Here is a 21,578-nt window from a genome sequence, read left to right as displayed (position 1 = left end):
AATCAGTTTTATTTAGCATGTTGGCCCAAGGAGTCCCAATACAGCTTTAAAGTCCCACATTAAGTCAGGTAACTCACACAAAATGGAGGCTAGCTAGCGGAGCTACTCTAATCCAGCGTTCATGAGTTTAATTAAATGTCAGAGCCTCTTTGCTTGTATTGATTGCATTACCAGAGCATACGCAGTCTACAGTGGTAGATTAAACAAGTATATTCCTTAGAAAAAGTATGCGGTCTACAGTGGTAGAATAAACAACTATATTCCTTTTAAAAGTAGAACAGCGACCAAGATAGTTTGCTAAACAGCCCTTAGATGTAAGTTACTCAGTGTTAAAACACTACCCTGACCTTCCTGAATATGTAAATAAACAGTGATCATTTACTCACTTCAAAGCATGTCTTCATTATTCAAAAAGCAACACGCAGCAGATTCACATGGCAAAAACAGTATAAGTATAGTATCCACTAGAGATAGAGCGGCTAGCACATCATTTACAATAAGATAATGTATCTTGTATTTATACAGAGACAGTTACACATACCGAAGTGAGATTTCATCAAGGAAAAATACAGCAATAATATTACTTACACAGGTGGGAACACCGAAGGCAGGAACGCACAGCAGCCTGGGGTAACTCTAGGATTAAAGATGGCGCCACTTGGGAGCAGGTATATTAACCACTTTGAGAAACGGGTGTGACTGGCAAGAGATATTTGAAGTAATGAAACAAAATTGGATCTAAATACCACAAATATAATAAAAAATTGATATAACTTCAAGTAGAAAAGGAAAATTGCTCTACGTTAACTATGGATCTGAAGTGTAAATGTTTCATTGTAGGGAGTCGCTGCCTGTGGATGTGGAAGGCATGCAAGAATAGCATGAAAGGATAGGGTCTGTTTAACTGTTTATTTCTAAAAAAAATCAGATGAAATGATACTATATTTTCTACGCTTACAGATCACATACTAAAATACAGATATAATTTAGTATATGATCTGGATGTGCAATCTTTGCAGTAGAATGATCATTATGTTAAAGACAAGCATGCTCGACTTGAGAATGGCAAGAATAGTCTTGTTTAGAAAAGCATATTGTTCCAAACTACACAGTTGCTCTGCTTTCAAACAAGTATGCTAGTGTAGGAAGCAGTGAGTTAATTGTACAAACCTCTTATGAGCAAAAACACTAACATGTTGCATTAAAAATATACATTTATGTTATTATAGTTTGTTATATCCATAACACATTGGACAAGGTACTATGATATTCTTACTTGTGCAAATGAAAAATTGTCTCTTTTACTTCTTCTGCAGTTACTAGACATATATGCTATAATTTCCATTGCTGCAGGTATTTGTTGTGCTTTAACAAACTCAGCGTCATTGCTTAAAGTACAGTAACCACACTTCTTAGTTTATGTGCACAGCTCTATCTTTAAATACTGTTTTAAGGTTTTATCAAAATCGCACTGCTGATATTCATTTCGGCCACTTGCACCCCATGTCCACCTTATTCTTTTTGATGATACATGGAGTAGGAGGTCCCATTGAAGAATCTCCATGATGATTGTACTCACAGAGTCTGAAATTGTCAACTATTAACAGATATATAATAAATGTTATTGTTTCTGCAAATGGCTTAGCTGTTGATTTTGCTATTGATATTAAATCAAAGCATATGATGTAGTTTCTTCTAAAATGAGCAAAAAGATAACTGTGTAACATTATCTTTATCATTTACCATAAGGTGTTTTCCTCATACAGACATAATGTGCCAGAAACTAGAATTTTGTAGTCATGCCTGGAATATTTTGATGTGATACATAGCTTGTTAAGCTGACTGATATACCGTGTTTGAATTGCAGGAGCCACTATTTCCTTGAAATACAGTTCAGAGTTTGATCTTGAAAGATACCGTGACCGGCTGATACACACATTCCTTAGTTTGGTATGTTGATTTCTGAACTATGCTTTAAATACTTGTTCATTTTCTTTTGAATCAAAATGATGATGATATGGCAGATACCAGTATTTCAGTCTAAATGTTTCACATTATGGTAAAAACAAGGAGATAGTTTGACTAACTTGTCTGCTGGCTGTGCACAGGTATCATCTTGCAATTGGCCATCCTCTTTTCTCACCGACTCCATTCAGTCACTTGGTTTTGAATGAGTCTGTTGGTTTGCATTCTATCCTTCAATATGACCTCCCTTTCCATGTATCAACCATGATTTCCCTAACGTAACACTTTCTTAGTTCAAGACTGAAGCTAGTTCCCTCTCTTTTGTAATTGGTGAACAGTGCTACCCTTAGTTTTCTTCAAGTGCTCATCTCTTACAACTTTATTTTAAGATCTGATGTTCACATATGTCCCTTCTATAGCTCCCATCATCCAATATATATATAGCCTTAGTTTTCCATGTATTTCAGCATATCACCTTCTTTACACTATACCATCACAGCCCTGCTGCATACTGTACATATCATCCCTATAATACATTTCTCTGCACTCCATCTACAGTCTCACTAGAATCTTTAGTTCTCTGTATTGTTATGAGAACAAGAACAGTCATCCATCTACCTGCTTAACTGAATAAACTGCTTGAAACTTCAACAAGATGTCTGTATTCTTCTCACAGGGAGGGCATCAGATAAACATTCTTGTAGATGTACTTGCTTAAGTGATTTTACCTGGATTAAGCTTTGGTACTCATTCTGCTGAATTGAGGATGTACACTAGCATTCTGTTGACCCTGGCTGCTACTTTTTCACTTTGCACTTGAGGAATCACTGGTGCAAGTATTGCCCCTCCTAGGGCTTTTTCTTACTCCATCTCCTTGAAAAGAAACTCCTGTAGCTTGTACTCTTTGAAAGGTTAAAATATTGAAAAGTCACTCTGGTAGCATCTCAAAATACAAAGAATGCATTTATTTTACACAAAAAGGCAGACGGTAGAACTTTTGTCTAACATAAAAAAATGAACAGAACAGGGTTGTCGACAAACTCAGGGAGCCTATGACAAGAAAAATAACCAGAGATCATGTATAGTTATTAAATATATTTTTAGAAATGTTAATGGAAATTGATATAAAGCAGAGAAGTGGGGAAATCGAGAAAAAGCACAAATGGAATTACTTATGGAAGACTTAAATATGCCAAGGTTAGAGGTAGATTAGGCTCAACCACTAACAGTTACGATAGGAGGAGAGGAAATAAAAATGGTGATGTATAGCCAATCTGCAGGAAAGTCTCCAGGAGTATATGGTATTCTGGTGGAAGTTTAGAAGCTAGGAAGGAAGAAATAAAAATCTAGAAGGTTTTGTTTAACAGTATTTTAAAAAGAAGGGAGGCACCAGCATCCTGGAAAAAAGCAGTTGTGGCTGTAATACCTAAATACTGTAAAGACACATCTGACACAGCTTCATATAGCTCCATTTCAATTTTAAATCATGATTATAAAGTGTTTATGTCCACAATGGCTAAAAGAATGACAAAGCTGGTGCCAAAATTGATAGATATGGACCACTGTAGAGGGGAGGCAAACATTTAGCAACATTAATAGAACAATGCTGACCCAGAGAGGAGTAGAATGTAAAAAATATCCTGCAGTTATTGGTAGGTCTTGATGCAGAGAAAGAATTTGACAGAGTAAGCTGGGATTTTATGAGTAGGGAAATTGAAGCATTTGCATTTCCTGATACAATAATAATGTCAATTAGAAGGATATATGAGGGATTGGAGGCAAAATCAGAGTGGAAGGGTTTCTTTGTGATAAGTTGTACCTGAACAGCGGAACAAGGCAGGGTTGTCCTCTTTCCCCTTTGTTATTTGCGTTATATTTAGAACCATTGGCAAAGAAAATAAGTGACTCAGAAATTCAAGGATAGAATTGGTAGGGTGTTCAAGAAAATTTGGCTTTAATTGCAGATGATATTATTTCGTACCTGATAGAACCAAGAAAAGACATCTCAGTGCTGTGGAATATTTTGAGACAGTTCCCCTTTTATTTTATTTTTTGAGATATAAAATGAATGAAGGTAAAACAAAAGTAAATGCTATAAACTATATGCCCACAAATGAATTGGTTCAGCAATACCCATATTTATGGGGACATGATAAAATGCAGTATTTAGGAATATGGATTAAAAAGGATTCTGTTACAGTAACTAAGGATATGTGGGAAGAGACTAAATAAAAGATAATATAAAAACAGAGAAACTGGAACCTCTTGCCTATGGATATGGATAGCAAGATACAAGCAGTAAAATGTTTTTAGTTCCTTTTGTTTTATACACAAGCAAGTCATATTTTTAACAACCAGTAGAGAAGTTGTGGATAGTAATTAATAAAGAGTTGAACAATTTTATTTGAGAGGAGATGAGGGCAAGAATCACATGGGATAAGTTGATCCTCCAAATAGAACAAGGAGGTTTAGGATTATTTGATTCAAAGGGATATTTTAGAGCTACACTGTTAAGGCTCTTATATATAACACAAGAACAAAGTGGAAAAGGATGATGGTGAAGCAGGGGGGTAATTCAAGAAATAAAGAAAGAATGGGATTTTGGATGCAGATCCTTAAGGAGAATAACAACAGTTGTGCAGAATATTATTATTCATAAAGTAGCAGAAAGTATATAAAGAACTAAACCAACATGGGAACGGAGAAAGGAGATTCTGCCAGTAAGGATGACTGTAATTAGGGGTACAGAGAATAGGAAAGAAGGGATTGTAATTTACTGGAGGAAGCTGGCAGAGGAACCAAGTTATTGGGAATAAATAATTATAGAGTAAAAGGTAATAGAATGGGAAGAGGCCAAGAAGACATTTGGATTGCAGGCTATTGACTGCCTTTCCTATCAGGGATTGATATCAGAGTATAGACAAAGAGAAAACGATAGGGGAATCTTAAATGAAATACCTGCCCTGGTTCAGTTTTTGATTGCAACTAGAACAGAAGCTGCTGTTAAAAAAGGGATAATTAGTAGGACACATAAAATGTTGCATGATAACTACTGAATGAATCAGAAGAGGTCAGGAAAGACTGGGACAGAGAAGTCTAGTCCATGATTGTGTTCTGTGCAAATTTGTACTTGATATACACCACTTGTCTTGAATGTTTTTACATTTGCCATTTTCTCATGACATTACACATACAGTTCAATGCAGATTAGTCTACACTTTTCAGAGTATAGTACTATAAAATGTTCATGTATGAGTGGTGTTGTGCATTGGGGTGCATTGCTTTTGTTCTCATTGTTCAATAATACCATATAGCATCCATCATCATTTATTCTAGTATATTCTTTGTGTGCTTGGCCTAGCCAAGTTTTGATGTGGGCGCATACAGTTGTGTGTGCTTTGTGTTAGCCTGTTCACCTACTTCTGACTTTCAAATCTATATGATCTCAAAGGTGATAATATTACAATGCAGGCAGATGTGGGAGGCATAACTCCACTAAAAATGGAGTGCACATGCATGTGTGTTTTTGTATGTGCCCCTTTTTGTGATGTTTGTATTGTGTATATATTTGTGGAATATACATTGTAGTGAAATATTTTATTTGGTGAAATATATGTGTGGTGAACCTGTGTCTGATGATATGGGCTGATTGTATGCTGCTTCAGGGATTAGAACTTCTTGAAAATGTATCTTATTTATTACTGTGCAGAATGCAGATAAGGTACACTCATTAGCCCTATTGGCGAGAGGTACTCACTTTAAGTTGACATGGTCAAGCCTGGTACACAGACAATGGGACAAGTCAGTGCAAAAAATCAAATAACTTCATCACTGAAACATTGGTTAGCATACAGTAACTACTGGCGCACAAAAATCATATGAATAACCTAAGTAACTTACAGTCTATATATGGAGTTTTATATGGGCATCTTTATTTTACCCTAGTGTTTCAAGGTCAATGCAGCAAGATATGAAATGTGAAAAAAAAGTCAAACTGTACAGTTGGTTGTAGAAAAAAAAAGAAAAGATATGCTTATATAAATAAGGCAGAGTGCCGCTAAAGGGAAAACAGTGAACACTCACATAATACTAGTAAGTCTTGGAAAGAAAAGCATATGTACCAAATGATAAAATATATATTTCCAATTCAGAAAAGCAAACATTGTAAAATCAAAGCAAATTATAAATCTGCACTGTATACACCTGTGTTTGAAGAGTAACTAAAGACACAGTACAGACAACACAAACATCCTACATATAAATTAAGGAAAGGTGAAAAGGTGAATGAGGGAAAAATTATATTTTAATGGTTAGTAAATAGCAAATGGTCTTTTTCATTATATTTATTTCTTTACTTTAACTGGTAGGTCAGATTGAATCAGGGAACTTGTTTCAAAGGAAACCGAAGGGAAATGCAGTTGTAATTACGGCTACTACTACCACTAACATTAATAACAATACTAATACGACTACTATTACCACTAACAATAATAACAGTACTAATACTACTACTACTACTATTACTGCTAACAATAATAACAATGCTAATACTACTACCACTAACAATAATAACAATACTAATACTACTACTACTACCACTAACAATAATAACAGTACTACTACTACTACTACTACTACCGCTAACAATAATAACAATACTAATACTACTACTACTACCACTAACAATAATAACAATATTAATACTACTACTACTACCACTGACAATAATAGCAATACTAATGCTACTACTACTACCACTAACAATAATAACAATACTATTACTACTACTACTACCACTAACAATAACAATACTATTACTACTACTACTACCACTAGCAATAATAACAATACTAATACTACTACTACTACTACTACTACCACTAACAATAATAACAATACTACTACTACTACTACCACTAACAATACTACTATTACTACTACAACCACTAACAATAACAATACTACTACTACTACTACTACCACTAACAATAATAACAATACTACTACTGCTACTACTACTAATAATAATAATACAGATTTAATATTAAGGTACACAATTAAGCAAAGTTAATATAAATTAAAATATCAGTCATATATATAGCAGCAAAGGTAGCATTTGAGATTACACATACTGATTTATGTTGTAGAAGTATATGGGACATGGTCAAGTAAACTTAAAAGTATTTGTAGAATAATAAAATGCTTACACCAGCAGAGTGATATGTGAGTACTGCTGGCTAACAAATCATGGAGCAGTCTATATTAAATCAGCAAAAACTCACTTCAATGAACATCATTTCATCAGAAATGCTGTTCATTGAATTCTGCTCTTGTGGGGGGGCTGTGCCCCCACACCCCCACTAATTATATATACCAACTCCGAAATCGCACTACAGTAAGGAAAGGGCAAATTTTCTGATCTTCGCAGTACCACGATCTCAGTATGAAAAGTTCAACAAATGGCACGTTCGAGTGCACCGAAAATGCTGTTCACTGAACTGAATTTTCGATGAACTAATAGGGGCCCATCATGGAGGAGGTGATGGTGTAACTGGAATCTGGAATACAGTAGGTGACACAAATATTTGCAGTTAAGAGTGAAACTCAGGATTACTGAAGATTTTGTGTAAAACCAGTTAGTTATACAACAGCTTAGTTGTAGCCACCCAGCCCTGATATGTCAACTATCCAAATTCATGAAACTGTTATTACAACTGTATATTTATCTTGTGAAGAAGTGAATAGTTATGGTACTGTCCAACAGCCATATTGCAAATTCCTTTATTCTTTCCCCTGTGTCCTATTTTGACACCCACTTTCACCACTGTCCTAGTCACCCCCCTTTTTCACACATTTAAGATGGTCAAAAAACAGAATCACACACAATACACATGGTCAATAAACTTTTTGTCCTCAGGCTTTATATGGCAATTGGCATCTCACACCAGTACTAAGTGACAGTAAATGGTGGCTCACATCCTATGGCAAAAATGGTGAATTTTTGCCTCAGACATCACTAGAATACTTATTTCTGTGCAAATGTGCTTAACCCGCTGCACTATATAAACACAGATAGCATTACTGTTACTCTTACATATTTATTAAGCTGCTGGATGCCACATACTCCTTATGGAATAGTATAATTGCCATTACTGTGATGGAACCTGACACCTCCATTCTCTCTTCTTTCAGTCTTTTGTCGCTGTTTATTCAAATGTGTGATTTTAACTTACTGAAGTATGAGTTCCTATGTGGTATGCCGTAATAATGCTCTGGTCTATCAACTGCTTTTTGCATAGTGTCAAGGGTTCAAATCCATAAGTATGTCAAACACTATCTTTCCATGTTAATAGTGTGTGTGTGTGTGTGTGTGTGTGTGTGTGTGTGTGTGTGTGTGTGTAAATGTGGGCTATATATGATATTAACCCACCATTATCCTGCTTATGGCTTCATCATATTTCTACTCTCCTACCTCTTTTTGATCCATATAGGAAACACTTTACTGTACAGAGCAATACCTTACAAGTATACATATTTTCAAAAGATGTCCAGTGGGATGATGTGAGGTATTGCCATACGTGCCAGGGAGAATAGGGCAGTGTATGTGTAACATATGCCAGAAGATTAGCTCTACATTTGTAAATAATTTTGTGGCATTTGACTATCACCCTGACTTATACAGATGCTTGTGTTAAAAATGTATCAAAAGTGTTATTATAACTGATTAAATGTTTATGTTTAAACAACAAATTCTGGAAGGAAAGAGTAGAAGTTTTTGAAATTGTTCTAAAGCTCTCAGATACTGCAACAAATCATACCAAAACTCTGACTGCGTATTGTACCAGAGTCAGGTGATCAAATGTGACGTCATTCTATAACCAGCACTGAGAGGATAGAACTCTCACAGCAGTTTTTCTTTTCTTTTCTTTTCCTTGGAACCTCGTATAAGGATCTATAACAGTTGGCACAGTCAGTTAGTTCACTTCAGTTTTAGTTAGAAGCTCATCACCTTGCTTTGTGGAAGTAAGCATCTCAGCATCTAATCTTGCCTTGCTGTATTAATTAAGTTAGCTAGGAAACAGTTATTCTTTAGACAGTCAGGAAATACAGCGAGATTAGTTAAGCATTGTTTTTCTGCATCTGTTTGAATCTATCCAACTATGTTATTTTTATTTCTCCTGTGATTGAAATTCTAGTGTTTATTGTACTTAGATATTTAGTAATCTCGTGTTTAATATTTTATTATTTTTTTATTAAATATTTTACACCTTTCATTGAGGCTGGTCTTTTAGAGATTACTTTTAACATCTTGAGAGTACTTGTGCTTATTTTAGTGATACCTTGGCCACTTTAAAAAGCCTTGCTGCTTTGGTTACACTCTACCATTTACATTAGTATTCATTTTACTCAGTATAACTGGATCCCATTACAATAGCCTTAGAGTGGTTGATGAGTGGTTACTTTATAGTCTGAGCAGAAGGGGTACAGCTAGCGAATCTGTACCAGCCTTTCCCAGGAGTGTCTGTGGGTGTGTCAACTACTTGGAACTGGGGCATAGTGCTCCAAAGTGAGTCTTGTTTGGGATATGGAGAGGCAGAGAGTCCAGTCCCAGGTCTGGAATGTTTCCTGTGTGCTCTTCGGGGAAATTGTGCTTAATGCAGATCGCTGCATCTGAAAATACTGTACAAGTTCATTCCTGTTTTTAGTGACTGTCAGTGGTGAGGATTGAGGCTCCTTGACTACTGTCCCACGGTAGAGAGGCTGTCCCATATTGGTGTCAGAGCAGTGGGATATTAACTAAACTTCAGTAACCTGTGGGCAGTTGTTACTGAAAGTGTGTGCACTCTCAACAGCCACAAGGTAAACATTCAGAGTTTAATTTTCACAACAGTTTTATTTATTTTTTGTTAGTTTAGTTTAATCAGCGAAAGCAGACAAAGATGTCAGCAGAGGATTATGGTAAGCTGACAAAGAACCAGTTGTCCAAGGTGTGCAATGTGAAAGGACTGGTGCATGCTAACCAGACTAAAGAATAAATTATTTCAGCTTTAATCGCAGCTGCAGCATGAACCAGTGGCCAAGAGGACAACCAGTCTGGTGCTGGGGATGTGCAGTCCTCAGAATCAGGACAATTTACCTTTTTCTCAGAGGACTTAAAAATCCATCTGGAGTTAAAGAGACTTGAACTGACGGCCAAATGTTTGGAGGCTCAAGAAAAGAAGAAGCAACATCAGCATGGACTGGAGAATGAAGAGAGACTGTTCTGGTTGGATTCTGAAGAAAAGGATAAACTGAATCAACATGAGACTGAAGAGAGACTACAATGTTTGGAGACCGAAGCGAGACTGCGCCATTTGGAGATTAAAGACAATTACTGACTGCAGTGATTGGAGGCTGAAGAAAAAGAGAAGCAGCAACAACATGACAGGGAGATGTCAGGGTCATGGAGGTAATGGGAAATGGAATAACCGGATCCCAGAAGCAATACAGGTCAGTAAATTTCTTCCACAATTTGTAGAGGGGGATGACTTTGATAGTTTTATTCATATATTTGAAAGAGTATGTAAACAGTATAATGTTGACCAATAGCTCTGGGTATGGTTTCTATAACTGCTGTTTCTAAATTGTCTAATACTGATTGTTTAAACTATGATAGAGTAAAACAATGTTAATTGAACTGTTATATGTTAACCCCTGAAGCTTACAAAAAAACATCTGCGAACACCGACACAAGGCAGATGAAAGTGTATGTGATTATATTGCTGAGTTAAACACGTATTTTCATAAGTGGGTGAGTGGGTGTCAGGTCACCACTTTTGAAAGACTGGAAGACTGGGAGTATAACTCTGCAGATGAGCTGGGGATAAGCTGCACAAGAAGGGGACACACGGTGCTGTATATAGATATAATTGAACCTATGGTGGGCAGCCTAATTCACCCCAACAGAGTCTACCAGTAACAGGGGAAGCCACTAGTTTAGGTACAGGGCCAGGATCAGGGGTTAGATGTTTTCAATGTAACCAGAGGGGCCATGTAGCATGCAAATGTCCACTGAAGTAAGGTAGGAAACAATAGATGAGGGAGTCAGCAAGTGGGAATAATCATGTGTCAGTATAAGTTGTCTGGAAACAATAAGAGTACCAAACTATCACCAGAGTTTGTATCCTAGCTTAGTGGATGAAAAACAGGACACTGCTAAGAGAGACACAGTCTCTGACATAACTATTGTGAAGCCTGCAGTGGTTAAAGAGGAGCAGTACTTGGTTGGGCAGTCCACTCCAGTCAGAGCTTTAGGAGGGACCTCATTCCAAGTGCTTTTGGCCAGGATTCACCTTGACTGGGAGGGTGGAAAAGGAAGCACATGGGTAGCTGTGTTTGAGGATATTCCTGCAGATTCCTTGATTGGGAATCATTTTGATAATGCAGTACTTTGTGTGCATGATGTTACACTCAATCGGGCTTGGAGACAGACTGGTAGCCTGGGGAGACCTAAACAGACCCCACAACTGAAACCAGGGCTGATGATGTGGCTATTTCAGGGAGGGACCTACCTTGTAGCAGTGAGCCAAAAAGTGATCCACAGCTCCTAGTAGGTATTGATGTTCCCATGGACAGGGTGATTGCAAGGACAGAGGTGAATGGTAGCAACCAGGCTGACAGTGAGGCACCACTGTCAGAAGATACTAAGCTTCCTTTGGAAGGGGAGCTGAGAGGGATCACAAAGGCAGAGTTAAGACAGGCTCAACTTTCAGACCCTTCCTTACAAGGCTTGAAGGAAGTAGCTAAGAAGACACCTGATGCTCAAGGAAAAGGGAAGTCTGCATACTGGATAGAGAGTGGACCCCTGAGGGAGGGCTAGAGGGTGAGGTAATACAGCAGTTTGTAGTGCCCAGAGCCTACCATATGGCACTTCTAGCTATAGCCCATGACATTCATAGGTTCATAGGTGTGTACTTGGCTAATGGCCCTGGAGCCTTTACAAGCCTGGCCCATTGAAGTGCCCTGGCATTGTGCCGCCCGACGTTAGTTCCCAGTGCCTCTATCAAGTAGAGCCACTGCAGTGATCCCCAGGGTGAACTTTCTATTTCCCATCCACTCATCAAGATTTCTCTTGAAGAGGGCCAGTGACATTTATGGGAAGTTTATTCCAGAGCAGGGGCAGTATCTGTGTTATGAATCTGTCCCTCCAGCATGTTCTGTTGATTGTGTTAATGAGGATGAGGTCTCTGGAGCATGTGGTGTGGTGGGATTTGGATTTCTTTAGCTGTAGCATTTCTAACAGAGCTGGGTCAGACACGGCTTTGTAAGTCAAGCAGAGATCGCCTCTTAGTAGACGATATGAGACAGAAAATAGCTGAAGTTTTTTTCAGTCTGTCCATGTAGGACATGTGTTTAAGGCCTAGGAATCTCTTTGTGAGGTATTTTTGTGGCCTTTCCAGCTGTTGCATGTGTCTAGTGAGGTACATGCCAAATGGGGCATTATACTCAATGACTGGCCTAATGAGGGAAGAGTAAAGGGAGACAATGACCTCTTTCTTCCTGGATGCAAAACCCTTAGTAATGAAATGTGCCACACAGAAGGACTTTCTGACCACAGTGGCAATGTGGTGGTCGAGGGAGAGGTTGCTGTCAACCTGTGTCCCCAGATCTCTTGTAATGCCTTTAGTGTCCAGTGGGCTCCCATTGATGTGGTAATTAGTGGGAACTGAGTTTTTCCCAAAGGGGATGACAATGCATTTTTGGCATAAAGTTTAAGGCCATGGTTTCGACACCAGTCATTGGTCTCAGTGAGGCCTTTCTGTAGGATGTCTACATCACTTGGAGAGTTAATAATGGTTCCCAGCTTGCAGTCGTCTGCGAACTTGGTCAGCCAGAGTCCCTCGATGTTGGCCTGGACTTCTGAGAAGTAGATGCCAAACAGGAGAGGACCCAGGACCAATCCTTGTGGGGCTCCAATCGTGATTGGTTGGCAGTCTGACTTGGAGTCTGCTACTTTCACTCTGTGGGTTATATCTGTGAGCCAATTTGCAACGCACCTAGTGATATAGGGGTTGATGCCAAGTTTGGTGAGTTTATCAATAATTCCTGAGTGGGGAATGGTATAAAAAGCCTTGGCCTGATCAAGGTAGGCTGTATGAACTGCCTTGCCCTCGTCCACAGCACTGGAGACTGACTCAACGAAGTCAACCAGGTTAAGCAGTCATGATGTACCTTTCACAAAACCAAATTGCGTGGGCTCTAGGGTTGGAGATTCCCTATATCCTTGTTAATTAGGTCCATGATGATGTGCTCCATAGCCTTACATATCAGACTATTCAAGCTAATGGGGTGATAATTCCCAGGGTCTGAAGTCGCTCCCTCTTTATGGAAAGGGATGACTGTAGCAGTGATCCATTCGGTAGGGACAAAGTCTGAGGTGAGGCTGTGATTGAACAGGGCACACAGATGTGGTGCCAGTTCACTTTGTATTTCATGTAGAACACATCCAGGGATATTGTCAGGTCACATGGAAGCTGTATTCTTGGTCTTGAACAATGCATCTTTAACCTGTGCTGCAGTAATGCTGGGTGCCTGGCATTCCTCCGGTATTGTGAATGGTCCTTTAGGGAGAGAAAGGGGTAAAGTTGGCACTGAATCTGTTGGCCAGTATGTTGGCAATATCTGTTGGATCAGTATAGGAGGCACCATTGTGCAGTAACTCAGAGCAAACCTGAATATTGTCATTGAGATTCTTGGTATAGCTATAGAAGGCTTTGTGGTTGTTTTTAGTGTCTGCTGCAATTCTTTTGATGAGGGATCTTAACTTTTTGTTGAGGCTAATAAGGGGGTTTTTCCACTCTTGGGACTTCACCTTTTTCTGCAACAGTTTTTTCCTTCTGTTGTAGAGTTTATTAATGTCAGGGAACCACCAGATTGGCTTCCTTTTTTTGGAGGAGAGCGTCTTGGTTCTGTTGGGTATGGCTAGTTCCATGCATTTTTGAAAGTGTTCATACAGTGCATTGGGATATGATTCGGCAGTCATGCATCTATTTTCCATTGACATGGGTGCCGTTAAGTTAGCCACCTCTGTTTTTAGGAGCCCAAAGTCAGCTTTGGATAAGTTTTTCATGGTGGTTACATTTGCAGAGGGTGTGGGTGAGATGTGGATTTCCATGGTGATTAGTTTGTGGTCATTTCTAACCAGGGAGGAATTGACTATTGGTGTAGAGCAATGGTTGCCCATGTTAGTAATAACCAGGTCAAGGATGTTGCCTCCTCTTGTAGGGGTAACAATGAACTGGTCCAGGGCTTTGGAATTTGATGAATTCCAGGAAGTGTTGGGCCAGTGTATTGGTGCATGAGTAGTTTTCCCAGTTGATGGAGGGGTAGTTGAAGTCACCTAGTATGAGAGTGTTGGGTTGGATCCTAATAGTTTCCAGGGTGCTTAAAAATGTGGAGTGAGAGTCTTGGGACATGGTTGGAGACTTATAGCAGGCTACGACCTGAATCGCTGTCTTACCCAGTGTTAGTTGTACCTGAAGTATCTCAGATGTGTTATGCTGGGCTACTAGTCTGGAGGTGTACATATCCTTTATGAATATGGAGACACCACTGCCTTTGGAGCTTCAGTCCATGTTCTGTGGCCAAAAGGTGTGGAATGAGTTAAAGCAAGGTAACACAGGGGTGCTTTGTGCTGCTTTAAACCAGGTCTCTGTTACAGCACAAATGTCAATGTTCTCCATTTTGTGGAGTGCTTCAAGTAAGTGCATCCTGAGATTTAGACTTCTAGCATTGAGCAGCATGACCCTCAGAGTGCATTTATTTATAGCTGTTACAGTGGTAATTTGGTCTTTGGAACATCACCTAAAAAAGGCACTATAGGGGTGGCAAGTATCCAGAAACCCTGGGGTGACAGATGCAGGACATCTCTGGAAAAGCATCAAGGTATGTCAGTCATGTCATCCCAAGCAGACAGATACTGGATCCCCTTAGAATGACACCAGAAACTTAGCCAATTGTTAAAGTCAATAATTTTCTGTTTGCACTGCGGTATCATTCTGGGCGACGGTAGGATGCTGCTCTGGGCTAGGGTCATACCTGACTGGGCCACATAATCTGACAGCTTCTCCATGTCTCTTTTCATGTAGTCCAAGGAGGTGCACGTCAGGTCATTCACACCCACATAGACAGTGACAGAGTCATACTTGTACTTGTTGTGGGGTGACCTGAGCGCGTGTGTTATGTGTCGGATTCTAGCACCTGATAGACAACTGACTGTTACCGTCTCCTTATTCAGTCTAGTGAGTGGGACATCAATGGGCCTCACTATGGAGTCACCTATGATTAGAGTATTGGGCAAGCTGTTTTGCTTTAGGGGCTTAGGCTAAGGAGCACACTGTGTAGGTGAGCTATGTGTCTTGTGGTTTGTGCTGTGTTGTGGTGATCGAGTGCGTTTCTGCCTTGGATTTCTCTGCTGTTTGGATAGATCTCTATTGAGAGCATCTGTGAAGGTAGGTGTGTGGTTTGTGTTTTTATGTGAGAGCTGTGATGGTGGGTGTTCTGGATGGCTGTGTGTTGCATGTGCTTTGTGCAGGTGTTGGCCTTCTCCTCTTGACCAGCTATCCTGGTCTTGGCTTGAGAGTGCATGGCTCCCAATTTGAATATATAAGTGCATCTCTCACAAGTCTGAGTGTTGGGAGGTAAGAGGAGAGGGTTGTCTATGTACACGAGTCAGTTGCTGCATTGCCTCAGAATGCCCAAGTGCATCAGGTTAATAGGCGAAAGCACAAGGAGCTCACTTTAGACATGCCAGGAGGAATGGTCATTATTACTAAGTACTGGAGCCATTTCCTTATATATTCCTTTTACAGGAAAAATGTCACTCAGGGTGTCTGAGTCTGTACAGACCACTGCCAAACACTTGAAGGAAAACTAATACGTAGACCCTGAAAATTTAAGGATGAAGTATCAAGCAGTACTTACTGAAAAATAAAGTATTAGCTTGTCAAGAATAATGAAAAAAGAGAAGTTGCATGAATGGCTACTGACTGGTTACTACTAATGCCGGTCTCAGCACAGCTTCACTCTGTTGGGATACAATACTCCTTTGCTTCTTCTCTCACCAGAAGCAAAATGGTAGCATGATCACAAGAAGAGAAGCAGGCCACGGCCTGTTTGTTGATCTGCAGTCTTGTCCCAGATGATGCAAGCGTCTGCAGGCTTGTATCCTTTTTCTGGTAGATCCCTCGAATAGCAACCTGACCAATCAGGTACTTTAAGCACATACACTCACTCTCCAACCAGAAAGAGTCAGGAATCAATGCACTTTGCTCCTACTCTCACCTGGATCAGAATATAAGCACAGATTCCAAGCTGTCACCTATAAAGCAGTAATTAAGCTTTCTGGTGATCACCAGTCTCCAGGAAATAATGTAACTGCACTCTTTCTCTCAATGGGAGAAAACAGAAGCACTAATCCCAAGATGACTACTGAGAGGCAGAATGTGGGCTCTTCAATAACTGGTGGTCTTGCAATAGATGCTTAAAGGTAATATGAAAAAATGGTTTATCCTAAACACTGCAGTGTGCACTAGATTAGTTAGATGTGAAAGTAGGTAACTTAAGTTTTCCCTGTCTAAAAAGTTAAGTTTTAGTGGAGAGTCACTTTAAAACAGCAAGATAGATTGAAAGTGTGTGGTCAATTTTGTATTCGGGTACTATGGAATACAGTAAGATGGCCAATAAATTTAAATAGTTGAAGGGGAGTGATTTCACAAAATGATAATTGTGTGCTTACTCACACCAGCCAGTAAAAGCAGAGAGAAAATGAGATACATGGTCAAATTAACATAAGGGGCAGGCAACTAGAAAGACAGCGGTGTTTAAGAACACAACACTAACCAGGTGGGAGGGTGAGAAAAATTTCTGTCTGACTCACAAGAGACAGAGCTGTGGTCTCTTTTCAAGTTTTAATATGCAGTTAAAAGTAGAATACAAGTAAAACACAGTGTAAAGAAAAAAAATCACAGTATACAAAATACAAAAAGGCAATAAAGTAATACAAAATACACAAATAAAATCAAACTAACCTTTCCCTCACAGCAAATTGTAGCAGAGTGTGGGTGAGCTGTTCCAGTAAATGGGCATAAAGCATACCTACCAAGAGACATACTATGCAGAACTTTTATTGGCCTGGGGATTGTAAGGGATGTAACAGGGTACTGTAGGACCTGTGAGCAGTGCCAAAAGGTAGACAAGGCAAGGGACAAGGTCAAAGATCCGTTGATGGCTTTGCCTGTGATTGGGGAGCTATTTCAGAAAGGTTGTTAAGGATATTGTGGGGCCTCAAAGTACCCCAAGTTTCACAGGAAGAAGTATATCCTGGTGGTAGTAGATTGTGCTACTAGATATCCTGAGGTGGTGGCTTTGTCCTCCATCAAGGCAGAGAAGGTGGCAAATGCTTTGTTAGAGATTTTCAGCAGGGTAGGTTTCCACAAGAAAAATACTGACTGACAAAGGTATCAATTTCATGTCCGACCTGCTGGCTTGTCTGTGGAAGTGCCATGGGCTGAAGCACCTAAAGACCACCTCCTACCACCCCCAGACTAATGGTCTTGTGGAGAGGTTAAACTCTACACTAAATACCATGCTACATGCATTTGCAGACCAGTTTAGGAGAGAGAGTGGGACAAATATTTGCTCCATCTGCTGTTTCATACATTGAGGTACCTCAAGAATCCACAGGTTTTTCACCCTTTGAGTTGCTGTATGGGCATAGGGTGTGGGAGCCTTTAGATTTGGTGCATGATGAGTGGGAGGGCAAGTGTGAATCCCACATGGAGTCTGTTGTGGCATATGTCCTAAACCTCAGGACAAGGGAAGACCATGCTAGGTGCATTTGCAGATCAGTTTAGGAGAGAGTGGGACAAAGATTCCCCAATCTGCTGTTTCATACAGAGAGGTACCCCAGGAATCCACAGGTTTTTCACCCTTTGAGTTGCTGTATGGGCATAGGGTGTGGGAGCCTTTAGATCTGGTTCATGTTGAGTGGGAGGGCAAGTGTGAATCTCACATGGAGTCTGTTGTGGCATATGTCCTAAACGTCAGGACAAGGCAAGATCATGCTATGTGCATTTGCAGACCAGTTTAGGAGAGAGTGGGACAAATTTGCCCCATCTGCTGTTTCATACAGGGAGGTACCCCTTTGAGTTGCTGTATAGGCATAGGGTGTGAAAGCCTTTAGATTTGGTTCATGGTGAGTGGGAGGGCGAGTGGGAATCCCACATGGAGTCTGTTGTGGCATATGTCCTAAACCTCAGGACATGGCTTAGGGAACTCATGGGCTTGGCCCAGGAGAACCTGGCAGGAGTCCAACAGCAGAAAAAGGTCTGGTATGACAGGAATGCTCAAGCCCGAGATTATGCTGTGGCACATTAGGTTATGGTGCTCATTCCTGTCAGACACAATAAGCTGCAGGCAGCTTGGGAGGGACCCTTTGAAGTGGTAAGGAAGGTCAGTGATCTTAATTACTTGGTAAACCTGCTAGGCAGGAGGCAGGGGCACAAATTGTAGTAGGTTAATATGATGAAGCCTCAGCATGTCTGGGAGGTCCTGGGCAGACTGCAAAGGGCAGGGTTGACCATTAAGCCCAATAAGTGTCAGGTGGGTGTGCAGAGGTCTCTGACCTGGGACATAGAGTGGGGAGTAGCACGATTAGGCCAGAACCTGCCAGAGTGGAAGCTATTCAGCTGTGGCCTGCTCCTGTTACCAAAAAGCAGGTGAGTACATTCTTGGTGATAGCAGGGTACTATACAAAGTTAATTCTCAATTATAGTATGATAGCTGTGCTCCTCACAGACCTGACAAGGAAAACAGGTCAGATAAGGTACTATGGACCCCAGCCTGTGAGCAGGCATTCCAAAAGCTTAGGCTTTGGGAGGACTCCCTGTGTTAGCCAGTCCAGATTTCAGCAAAGAATTTGCTGTGTAGGTGGATGCTTCAAACTATGGAGTGGGGGCTGTACTCAGCCAAGTTTCCACACAGGGAAAATAGCATTCAGTTGTATATCTCAGCCACAGACTCCAACCCAGGGAGGAATGTTATGCAGCTGTAGAAAAAGAATGTATAGCCATAGTATGGGCACTGCAGAAATTTCTGTCATATCTGCATGGAAGGAAATTCACTGTGGTTACAGACCACAATTCCTTAACATGGTTACATACAGTCAGCCAACAAAATTCCAAATTATTAAGGTGGAGACTGGAGTTGAAGGTATATGATATGACAGGACAACACAGTAGTGGGGTCAACAATGCCAATGCAGAAGGAATCTCAAGACAGGGTATAGGTTGATGTGTTCCCAGACAGTCCCATATCTCTCAAGCAACATTTTTCCAGGATCACTTGAAAAACTATATAAAACAACTCTATGAGAAACAGAAATCACTTGAAAAACTAGCTTGAGTTTTCAAAGGGGGGAATAGATGTGACAATGTGAGGTATTCCCATCTGTGCCAGGGAGAATAGGGCAGTGCATGTATAACATATGCCAAATTAGTTGTTAGCTGTAGTTTGGCAAAGAATTTTGTGTCATTTGACTACCACACTGACTTATACAGCTGCCTGCGTTAAAAATGTATCAACAGTTCAAGTACAGCAAAGGATCACATAATGTGAGTGTAATTACATGAAATAGTGTCCCATGCAACAAAATATTTGCAGACCTTTTAGGTCCAACATGTGCCTTTGAACAGATTGAAGATGCCATGCCATTCAAATAGGTGTTCTGTGATTGTTGCTGTATGAGTTCTCCTGTGGCACATACAGTTAATGGTGATTTCTATGGCATGTATAACCAGATAAGCAGTAAGTCTAACCTGAGAATGTATATGTACAAAAAATAGGCTGGAAAAGAGAATGTATGTGTGCAAAACAGCAGTAAAATTACTACATCCTTCTGAACCCTCAGAATAATTTTTATTGGAGACCTGACCATCAAAAGCCTGTCTTAGTTCACATCTTAAACTGCATTGTGTGTGATACTTGCCCATTACTATCTCCTGTGGCAGATGCAGATAATACACAGATCAGTAGAACAGGGTACATGAAAGTCAAGGGTTTGAATCTGGTAAGATATGTGCATCAGACAACTGTAACAGGCAGAGTGGCTTATACAGAGAGTGGAGATGTGGCAGAGTAAGAGGGATGTTTTTTAGGTCTCAGACTCCATGTTTGGGTAGGCATAAACATTCTAGAAGGATACTGATGTAATCCCTTCAAGTGTGTTCTTTCTGAAACAAAAGACATGCTTCATTCTGCGGTGTCAGTGGTTGATACACGTCTCTCTCAGGTCTAAACTCAGGTATGTCTTTGAGTCTATCAAGATGCAACTGCTGAGTATGTCAGAGAATGGTTAGAGGCCTTACTTCTTTCACCAAACATAATGATCTGTATTCCATGGCTAAATGCAAACATTTACATATATATCTTATTGTGTTCACAGCAGAGAGTGCAATAATGACTTACTCTCCATTTCTGAATGCGTACCAAGCTGCAAAGTTGTAACAAAGTGTGAGTGGACCTGTGTTATGATGCTTTACTGTTGTCTTGTTGTGTGTACTTGATGTTGTGGTATTCATTGCAGTACTTTGTTTTCAGAATGCCCAGTATATATGTAGTAGATGCGTGCCATTTATTAGAAAGCATATTAAGTAATCACTGTTATGAAACAGTTCCTGTCATTTGTTCTTCTTTGTCAAAAATTCATAAAATTTGCTTCTTGAAGGTTACCTTTGCCAACATCCAGGCTATGGAGTTATTGACGTTTGGGTGAAGAGTACCACCATTTGTCACAGGCCAGGGTACAGTTAGTGTATGTGAAATGTAAATATTCAAAAGATCACTTGTTAATTAATGTTTCACCTGGTACTCTAGAAGTGATATATGTTACTCTAGTATCATACAAATATTACTAATATGTTTAACAAGGCTCAGTTTAGGGCTAAATATCAGGTACAATATTATGGCATACTGCATTAACATGTATACTTTGATACAGTTTTTTCTGTCAACATGTTTGGTGTGGCACTTGCAAGAGAAAGAACACACATCTTTCATTGATTACAGTACCATGAATACCACAAATAAAGCAGCAAACAGGCCAGGAACAACTGCCCAGAAGAGCCAACTTCTCAATAAGGACAACCACGGAAAAAAGAACACCTCCAACAATGAACTCCACTTGCACCTTTTATTTAAACGCCACAGAAATGTTAAAACGTTTTCGTCGACCATGCAACTTCATCAGATGAAAACAATCAATGTGTCCCTGCTATTTATACACAGATGATTGATAAATTGATGTAATAATTGAATAATTAGCCAAAAAACTTGCTTTTTAAAAAAACCCACTGCTTAATACTGGTTTTTACTACCTGATAAATGTGAAAAATGTTTTTAAAACAGCGTGCTGTGTCTTGTAATAAAAACCAAGAACCCATGTTTACAATATAAGTCACAAGTAATATAATATATAATACCAAAAAATGTATTAAATCACAATAGGCAGAAAAATGTTACATTCATATCTAGAATGCAAATGTTACACCATCTTACAATAAAGAATTAAAAATATA

At 39.6% G+C, this 21,578-nt stretch overlaps 1 protein-coding gene across 1 annotated transcript in view; it reads left to right on the top strand.

Annotated features, from left to right (window-relative positions):
- Nucleotides 1-21,578, top strand: part of AMN (amnion associated transmembrane protein) — a 151,748-nt gene that overhangs the window by 113,628 nt on the left and 16,542 nt on the right. The window contains exon 8 of the mRNA XM_044073589.1: nt 1,868-1,950. Within this exon, the coding sequence (XP_043929524.1) occupies nt 1,868-1,950 (83 nt within the window). The remainder of the gene's footprint in view (nt 1-1,867; nt 1,951-21,578) is intronic.

Source organism: Protopterus annectens, chromosome 6.part0 (assembly GCF_019279795.1).
Source record: "Protopterus annectens isolate FY-2018-M chromosome 6.part0, PAN1.0, whole genome shotgun sequence".
Classification (NCBI taxonomy): Eukaryota; Metazoa; Chordata; order Ceratodontiformes; family Protopteridae; genus Protopterus; species Protopterus annectens.
This window is presented reverse-complemented; position numbering and strand designations above follow the sequence as displayed.